This window comes from Hippopotamus amphibius, chromosome 12 (genome assembly GCF_030028045.1).
Source record: "Hippopotamus amphibius kiboko isolate mHipAmp2 chromosome 12, mHipAmp2.hap2, whole genome shotgun sequence".
Taxonomy (NCBI): domain Eukaryota; kingdom Metazoa; phylum Chordata; class Mammalia; order Artiodactyla; family Hippopotamidae; genus Hippopotamus; species Hippopotamus amphibius.
The window spans coordinates 89,992,140-90,001,913 of NC_080197.1; the positions used below are offsets into that span (position 1 = coordinate 89,992,140).

Genomic DNA, 9,774 nt, shown 5'->3' on the forward strand with positions numbered 1-9,774 from the left:
ACTCTTTCCCCTTGGCAAATGTGCAGAATCCCCAAAGTTAGGTCTCCAAATAGATAAACCTACCTGTGGATTTTGAGTGCATTTAGTTTATATAGGCTGTGTAATCTTTGCATAATGTTTCTAAGATGTGCCTGCAGCCCTAATAATATAACATAGTTCCCACTTTTGAAAGTCATTTTTCTTTTTAGACTATTTTTGTCTTAAATACAGGTCTTTTTCCCACTTTTATGTTTTCCTTTGAATAGGATGTTAGGTTACTTAGTAAAATACTGCAAACACCTGATCATTTATCAGTCATTTAAAAAGTATACCTTTGAGTAATTTTAACCCGTTTCTCTGTGTTAATCATTCTAACTGTAAAAATGAAGGCCTGGAGACCCAGTTTTATTGAGAACCCAAGTAAGTGTGGCCTAAACTTTAGAAAATCTCAACCTCTGCCTCTCCCCTGGGAGTTCGCAGTAAAGAATGCTTTCCTGAAGCATGTCAGGCTGTATTCTTACGACAAACGTCTATTTTTCATAAAACTGAAACTAATCTAAATCAAGTTGCTCTCGCCTGAAAAATCTTAACTTACCAGTGCTATTCAGATTCATTCCACAAACAGCCTAACTAAATTAACGATGGACACAATTCTACTTAAATTTGGTGCTGGCCTAACAGCTCCGTGGTACCACACGAATCCTCATGGACAATGTAGAGAACAACTCACTAAATTCAAGGTTGCTCAAGTGGGTGTGTGGGGGGCTGGGGGCGGTGGACAGAGTTCGTTGTCTACATCATGGCTTCTATTTTTTAAGTAATAGTACTAGTTATGTGCCCTGCCCCCAACTGTTTTTCTCAATTTGGTCTGCTTTTCAATGTCCCTCTCCCTTGTGCTTTGGTTAGTATCTCTTGTCAGACCAGTAATTTAGTTCTTTCAATCCGGATATAATGGATAAATGGGTCATTTGGCTCAGTCAAATCCCGTCGTTAAAACTGATCTCGGAATTAAACAAAAATGGATTTTTAACGTAAAGCTCATCAGCTCCACCCCCCTCCTTCCCCCACCTCATTTTGCCTGGCCTTGTCCACCTGGCCTTGCACCTTTCCTAGCCTGCCTCTCGCGAAGTGATGACGAAACTCCTCGCGATACATCCCTTCTGGGATCAGTCAATGTCCGGCGCGAACACATTTTGAAAAAGAAAAATAAAAAGAAAAAAAAAAAAAAAAGAAAGAAAAAGAAAAAAAAATCTGGCTCTGGGATTTTTTTTTTTTCTTTCTTTTTTCTTTTAAGCTTAATACTCTTATCTTCGCCTTCCAGGCGGTTGATTGGCTCCAATCCTTCTTTCTGCGCTTCTCCTGCGCGAATGGGGCACTATCCCTGATGCTTCCTCCTGAGTTAGGAAAGGGTTAGAACTTTCCCAGGGAGGTGCGGAGTGTCCCCGCTGCGCTTTCCCGGTTCCTTCCCCCTAGCAGAGATCCTGTGGCACCGGAGGGAACAAGGCCGATTTCCCTGCCACCCCCTCTTCCCCAAGTCAGGGCGAGACGCAAGACGGCTTCTGTGTTTGTTTTGTAAACCTTTAAAACCTACTGCACTTGGCGCTGTGCGAGCCCCCTGGCCCTCGTCCAAAGGAAGCCGTAAGAGGTCGGGGAGCTCAGCGGACTGGGTGGGAGAGGCAGGCGACCTCCGCTGTCGCGACGAAGTGGGGCTTCAAGGGTGACACCTCTCTCTCCGGGGCTGGGCGTGTCCCTTAACCCCCCCCAACCCCAGCACGCTGCTGATCCCGGCTAGGCTGGCGGACTCGATCGGCAGGAGTGCGCGAGCGCGTCCTCACTCTGGGGGACACCAGGCTCGGCCTCCGGTGTGGACCCCCGCCCCACCCGTGCGGCTGCTCTCCCGGGACCCGGGAGGGGCGGGAGGAGGGCGGCGGAGGCGGCGGCGGAGCCGCGGGGTGGGGGCGAGGGGGCGCCGGCCGCTGCCCGGATTGGCTGCGCCGCCGCCCCCTCCCCGCGGTGCGCGCCCCCCGCCGCGCGCCCAGGCGGCTCCCGCCCGCAGCCCGGGATCTGGTTCCCGCTGAAGGGAGGACGCGCAGGGGCGGGACTGGTCTCCGCGCCCCTCACCCGACCCCGGGCGCGCGGGGATAAAACCCGGCCGGCGCCGCCCGGGCACCCGGGCCCTACAGCCTCCCGTGCGCGGAGAGGCGGGGCCGGGTCCGATCCGCTCCCCGCGCCCCCGCTCCCCGGACCAGGCTCCGAGAGTGGGGCGCCCCGCGCGCGCGCGCGGGCACGCGACGGCCAGAGCGCCCAGGCGGTACCTTCAGCGGAGCAATGAAGAGAGCCTGGGAGAACCAACCGGAGCCGGCAGAGACGTTTCCTGCGCCCCGGGTTGCTGCCGCCGCCGCGGCTGCTTGAAACTCCCCAAAGTTGCGAGCCAGCTAGAGGCTGCCGCCCGCCGGGAGCAAAAGGGAAAGGAACTCGTAAGATGCCGGAGTGACAGACAGACAGACGCACAGACCTGCAGAAGACATCACCGTCGGCGGCCTATTCCTGGAGCCCGTGAGGCTTCCCAGCTCTGTGAGTTGCTTTCTGGACCGGTGGCTTGCTAAGTATTTCCGTGTAATTGTTTATAAGATGCGTTTGTGTATTTTTGTGTCTCTTGGAGAGAGTTTAAAAAAACAACGCAGGATGCACCTTAGAAAACAATTGAGTTTCTGATATTGAGACGGTTGTGTTGATAGAATGGGACTAGTAAATGTCTGTAAGCAGGAGTAACCCAGGAAAAATTGCATCCAACAGTAAAAAGGACACCTAGGCTCCCCAGTGTGGGGGGAGAAGAAAACCCTCCATTTCAAAAGTTATTGGAAAGAAAGCCAGATATTACTCTTAAGGGTTAACTAGTGCTAGTTAACTTTGCTTTTTTTTTTACCCCTCTTTAAATATTGATTGTTTACCAGGTTCATTGGTGGGAGGCTGAGCTGGTGGAAAAGGCGCCTGGAAGAGACTTAGAGGCGACCATAATGTCTTTACGTTTACACGCACTGCCCACCCTGCCTGGAGTTGTCAGACCGGGCTGCAGGGAACTGCTGTGTTTGTTGGTGATCACGTTGACTGTGAGCCGTGGCGCCTCCGGGGTGTGCCCCACCGCTTGCATCTGTGCCACTGACATCGTCAGCTGCACAAACAAAAACCTGTCCAAGGTGCCTGGGAACCTCTTCCGACTGATCAAGAGACTGGATCTGAGTTATAACAGAATTGGGCTTCTGGATTCCGAGTGGATTCCGGTATCGTTTGTAAAGCTGAACACCCTCATTATTCGGCATAACAACATCACGAGCATTTCCACGGACAGTTTTTCCACCACTCCAAATCTGAAGTGTCTTGACTTATCATCCAATAAGCTGAAGACCGTGAAAAGTGCAGTATTCCAAGAGTTGAAGGTTCTGGAAGTGCTTCTGCTTTACAACAATCACATTTCCTATCTCGATCCCTCAGCGTTTGGAGGCCTCTCCCAACTGCAGAAACTCTACTTAAGTGGAAACTTTCTCACGCAGTTTCCCATGGATTTGTACGTAGGAAGGTTCAAGCTAGCAGAACTGATGTTTCTAGATGTTTCTTATAACCGGATCCCCTCCCTGCCGATGCATCATATAAATTTAGTGCCAGGAAAGCAGCTGAGAGGCATCTACCTTCATGGAAACCCATTTGTCTGTGACTGTTCCCTTTACTCACTGCTGATCTTTTGGTATCGTAGGCACTTCAGCTCAGTGATGGATTTTAAGAATGATTATACCTGTCGCCTGTGGTCTGACGCTAGGCACTTCCATCAGGTGCTTCTGCTCCAGGATAGCTTTATGAACTGCTCTGACAGTATCATCAATGGTTCCTTCCGTGCCCTTGGCTTTATTCACGAGGCTCAAGTAGGGGAAAGGCTGATTGTCCACTGTGACAGCAAGACTGGTAACGCAAATACCGATTTCATGTGGGTCGGTCCAGATAACAGAGTGCTGGAGCCCGATAAAGAAATGGAAAACTTTCATGTCTTTCCCAATGGAAGTCTGGTCATAGAAAGTCCTCGTTTTGAGGATGCCGGAGTATATTCCTGTGTTGCAATGAATCGGCAACGTCTGTTAAATGAAACTGTGGACGTCACAATAAACGTGAGCAATTTCACCGTAAACAGATCCCATGCCCACGAGGCATTTAACACAGCTTTTACCACTCTTGCAGCCTGCGTGGCCAGCATTGTTTTGGTACTTCTGTACCTCTATCTGACGCCGTGTCCCTGCAAGTGTAAACCCAAGAGACAAAAAAATATGCTAAACCAAAGCAATGTCCATGCATCTATTCTCATTCCTGGCCCTGAAAGCCATGCCCCTGCTGATGAACGGAAGGCAGGGGCCGGGAAGAGAGTGGTGTTTTTGGAACCCCTGAAGGATACTGCAACAGGGCAGAATGGGAAAGTCAGGCTCTTTCCCAGTGAAACAGTCATAGCTGAGGGCATCTTGAAGTCCGCGAGAGTGAAATCCGACTCAGATTCAGTCAATTCAGTGTTTTCAGACACACCCTTTGTGGCTTCCACTTAATTTTGTGCCTGTATTTGTATGATGTAGTGGTTGAATCTCTTCATATTCAACTTTGTGTGCGGTCTGCAAAACTAAACAACAGGGCAGAAATGGGATTGTTTTGTTTTTCTGAGATACAACCAAAGGGTTTTTTCCACTGGTTAATAGGAAATGTGGTAAAGCACTTAGGTTTGTGCCAGAGAAAGATGGGGTTGTTTTTTGGAGTTTAAGTTCTAGATAATATCTTAGTGTTTAGCACCACTGATAATTTCAAAGCTGGCCTGGAGGTGACATAACTGACATTGCCCTTTCACTCAGGATTCTTGGAAGAAAAACTAAATTTCAAGTGTTAGTATTCTTGAAAAAGAGATTTTCCTAATTTATTGGGACCAAAGTTGAGTTATGGTAAAGTGTTGCATTCATTTTTAAAAGATGTAGAAGGAAGAACCAAACAGCAATTATTTTTCGAGCACAGAGTAAAGTTAGATTTGGGAATAATTCGGTTCATGTCATCATTGCAGACCAGAGTAAATAGACTATCCTAATCAGATTTACTAAACAGTGCCACATCCCATATGGTGTTAGATAAATAGTACAGTAGAGGTACATTTGTTTGTCTTCTTCCCATTCTGTACATTTCCTATCCTTATACAAAAGATCTTATTGAAAGTTTAAAGCCATCATTATTTGTTGCCATAAATATGTAGGTGTCGATGCCAAAATGTCTGAGTGACTTCTTCAACCTTTGTTCTAGGAAACTAATATTTGTTTATATGCTTGTGTGTATGTAAGTCTTAAGTTATATGAACTATTAAAGAGATACCACTGTATCGTGCTTTGGACATTTGAATTAATGTAAACATGTGTTCTGCGACTCATTCTGTTTTATTTGCCTATTTAAAAATATAAATCTAAGGTGTTTTATGTGATTCAATTTTGCTACTTTGTGTTAAGCACCCTCTATAGCAAATATCTCTCCAAATTTCTTAGAGTTATAGTACAAAGTTTCCTTTTTTTTTTAAAAGAGGGGAAAAGGCTCTAAAGTGTCCTACACAGTTAATACACATTTTACTCTGATACCATTATGCATTTCAACCAGGTTTGGAAGACACTTAAGGTCTGATTTTGGAACCCTTGAGAGCCCTGGATACCTCCTTATTCCCATCTCTGCTGTGAGGTAACCGAGTACCCACTCTGGACCCAGGTTTCCTCAGCTATGAAATGAAGATTTCAGACTAGGTGATGTCTAAGATTCCTTCCCACCCTGGAAGTGATGACTTTCTGATGGTCTTAGCTCCATTACAGACTTGCACTGGCTTTCTGAAAGTGTACCATATACTAACTGGAGGACAGGAATGGGATTAGGACAGACTAGCGTAGCACTGCCTAGCTCCGAGGGACTATGATTTTGGATCATCAAGTCCAGCTCCTTTCGTTTCTCAGGGAAAAATAAAACCCAGAGAGGGTTGTGGGTTGTCTGAGGCCACACAGTGAATAGACTAGACAGGGTTTTAAGGAGAGCTCAGTTTCAGGATTCTTCCTGGTGAAGATAAGAGAGTCAAAAACTGGTTATTTTTAATGATGAAGATGGTGAAGGAGCGAAAGAATGAGACAAAAGAGAGGTCAAAAAACAGCAAAGGAGAGTGAATCAGGGATGTGTTATCACTGGGGCCAAAGGAGAAGAGAATTTTTAAAAGATGGAAGTAGGCAACAGTAACAAATACTTGGAGAACTCTAGACCCGGATGAGGAGGGAAGACTGACTTTGGCAATGGTGGTTTTGGGGAAACAGTGGGTACTTGGTAACAGCTTGATAAGTGCCAAGTCAGGCTCCCAGTGGCAGACACTGGTCAGCTTGGGGGTTAAGGAGTGGGTGAATGGTCAGGATATGTGTTGAGGGCATAGGGTATTAGCCAATGCTCAGTTGCGTTGACAATTCCTTATTGCCTGGTGTTATTTATTTATTTATTTTCTATGTGGACCATTTTTTAAAGTCTTTATTTAATTTGTTACAATATTGCTTTTGTTTTATGTTTTGGTTTTTTGGCCTGGAGGCAAGGCATGTGGGATCTTAGCTTCCTGACCAGGGATCAAACCTGCACCCCCTGCATTGGAAGGTGAAGTCTTATCCACTGGATCACCAGGGAAGTCCCTGCCTCTGCCTTTTAAACACAGACATCACCTGTTAGATAAGAGCCTTCAGCCCCAAAGATATTATAGGAAAACATTTTTTTTAATTTAATTTTTTTTTTTGGCTGCGTCGTGTGGAATGCGGGATCTTGGTTCCGCCACCAGGGATCAAACCCGTCCTGTGCCCCCTGCCTTGGGAGCACAGAGTCTTAACCACTGGACCACTAGGGAAGTCCCTACAGGAAAACATTTTATTCCACTTCCTGCCATTTAGGTAATTAGGAAGAATTCTATGATCTGTGTAACCTTTGAAATTGTTACTCCTTCTTTGTTTATATTTGGAGAAACTCAGACTCAGAGACGCTGTGATTTGTTCAGGGTCACACAGGGAGTCTGGACGCAAGGGAAAACTCTTGAACCACTAACACTCTCCAGCAAGGGGAAGGGCTGCCTCCAGGAGCTGTGATCACCCTAATGCTGAGTGTGAAAGAGACTGGCTGGCAGGCAGGTTGCAGGGGATCTCTGAATTCAACCTTTTCTGAAGGGGATCTCTGGGGTCCTTCAGCCCTCAAACTCTTGATCCTAGGAAATGCATGCTGCCTTTGGCAAGGGAATGTGGGGAGTTTGGAGAGCCTGAGGTTGGCTGGTCCTAATCGAGATGCTTAGTTAAAGGATGGGCTGAGCTGAGATCAAAACTAACATACTTACGATCAAAACTAACATACTTTCAATCAAAACAAAACATATAGATAGATGGATAGATGATAGATGATAGATAGATAGATGATAGATGATAGATAGATGATAGAAATATAGATGGATATCTAAATCTCTTTGCTGTATATCTGAAACTAACACATTATAAATCAGCTATATTTCAATAAAAATTTAATAAAGAAACAAACAAAGATCCTGAATGCTGTTTTGGACAGGAATAGGAAGGCGTGGTGATGTAAAAGCATAGAACTGAATGTTATGGTGTGGAATTTTAAGTTCTTACTTTTTTTTTTTTTTTTTTTTTTTGGTAGACGCCTGATCACATGTATTTTAAATATAGGAACAGAACTAATTTGTACTTTATAAATTTGTTCCATTCAAAACTTTTATATAATTTTCCTTCCAAGTAATAATCTGGATTTATGTAACTGGGTTATTCTTTTAAGGTACTTAGTATATTTTTATTACACAGTTGTGAGAGAGATGGATACTCATTGGAAAAATCAAGCAAAGATCATAGATGTGAAATTTTCCTGGGCTTTACAATATTTTTTCATTATAATTAGAAGATATTAGGTTCATGATAACAGACTTTCTAGTTACTCATGAGTTACATCTTTAAAATACACTTTTTAAGATTTATAATCCAAACTAATGGCCTAAAACATTCATTTATAATTAACTTCTGCATGAATCCTCACTGTTTGGCCTAGAGAGGTTTAAATGTATTTATTTTTAGCTTTTAAAAAAAAACATTTTTTTTTTTAAATTTTTGGCTGGATTGGGTCTTTGTTGATGTGCGCGGGCTTACGCTAGTTGTGGCAAGTGGAGGCTACTTTTCATTGTGGTGCGCTGCTTTCTCATTGTGATGGCTTCTCTTGTGGAGCACAGGCTCTAGGCACTTGGGCTTCAGTAGTTGCAGCATGTGGGCTCAATAGTTGTGGCTCGCAGGCTCTAGAGCACAGGCTCAGTAGTTGTGGCACACGGGCTTAGTTGCTCCGTAGCATGTGGGATCTTCCCAGCCTAGGGATCAAACCCATGTCCCCTGCATTGGCAGGTGGATTTTTGACCACTGCACCACACGGGAAGCCGTTATTTTTAGCTTTAATTGCTTGAATTATTTGCCCAGAAAACATTTTTTTTTCCATTCTTCTAAACATTTTTCTAAAATGTTAATCAGAAGGGACGTAGGTGAAACTTCTGGGGGTGGAAACATCAGAGGGACAAGAAGACACACTGTCAGTCCAAATTCTAAAAAGACATCTGATTTGGATCATCTTGCTAAGCACTGTTAAGACAGGATACAGCCTAAACACCCTCCAATATTTCTGGCTTTTCCTTTGCCGTAACTACTTGATGACTGCCACCTTTGAGTGTCATCTGGCTTACAAGTGATCTAGTAATGCGTCTAAGCCCAGGCTTCTCCACGGGCTCACAGGGGAAAGTTAGATAAACAAGCGTTTCTAGCAGCTACCCTCTGTATACTCCCTAACCAGAGGTCTGGTTCAGGCCGTCTGAGGTGAGCCCTCCATGACATATATTTTTTTTAATTTTCAAACAATTATGGTTCTGCCTATTTTGTTCAAACACATCCAAAAAAATAGGACTGTAGCAAAATTTGTGTTTGGGGCTATGTCAAAATACATTGTTGTTACTTGCTAATGGATTTATTAATAAAAAGAAGAATTTTAGTGCTCACTTAAAAAAATTCTTATATGTTGGGAAAACGAGAGTTTGATTCTCTGATACTAAATAAACTCTAGAGTAAATTGTTGTCTATAATTTATGATTTATATTTTTCTAAATTATGAAATATTATGAATAATTACTCTGAAATGACTAGATCTCTGATTCTTTCATTTTTTTAAAACTATTTTTGGCTTGAAAGCAGCAACAACAGATCTGGTTCATAACAATGAGCTTTGGGGCTTTCAGATTTGATTAGATCATAGTAAAGTGAAGACATGTTCCGAAGATATCTGAGTACAGATTTCAGCTATAGAGAACAAACTTCTTTGTTTTTTCAATATATTATAATAATATTTTTAAAAGAGAGCAGTGAAATTCTTTTCATGGTTCTTTCATCCCTCCTTGCCCAAGAGCCAGCCCCCAAAGCCATATTTTTAATTTTTTATAATATGAAAGTTAGTGTCGAAAGATGATAGTAGTTTGCCCTTGCAAGTATTATTGGTTAACAATGTATAAAATGTAGAACCCAAAACCGTTCTATTAACCACTTGACTAATTCAGAGGACTGCTTATAGGACCATTGTTATTTGTGAATAGACTCCAGATGGGGAATCATTTTACAGTGAGGATCAGAGAGAGTATGAAAACACAAACCATTTTATAAATTGTGAAAGGTGATATCTATATCTATATCTATC

At 43.8% G+C, this 9,774-nt stretch overlaps 1 protein-coding gene across 1 annotated transcript; it reads left to right on the forward strand.

The window, feature by feature from the left end:
* The first annotated feature begins 2,132 nt into the window (after positions 1–2,132).
* AMIGO2 (adhesion molecule with Ig like domain 2) lies at positions 2,133–5,470 on the forward strand. Its single transcript, XM_057702658.1, has 2 exons — positions 2,133–2,553; positions 2,934–5,470. Exon 2 carries the CDS (start codon positions 2,997–2,999, stop codon positions 4,560–4,562), a length of 1,566 nt encoding a protein of 521 aa, XP_057558641.1. The 5' UTR covers positions 2,133–2,553; positions 2,934–2,996; the 3' UTR covers positions 4,563–5,470.
* The last annotated feature ends 4,304 nt before the right edge of the window (positions 5,471–9,774 follow it).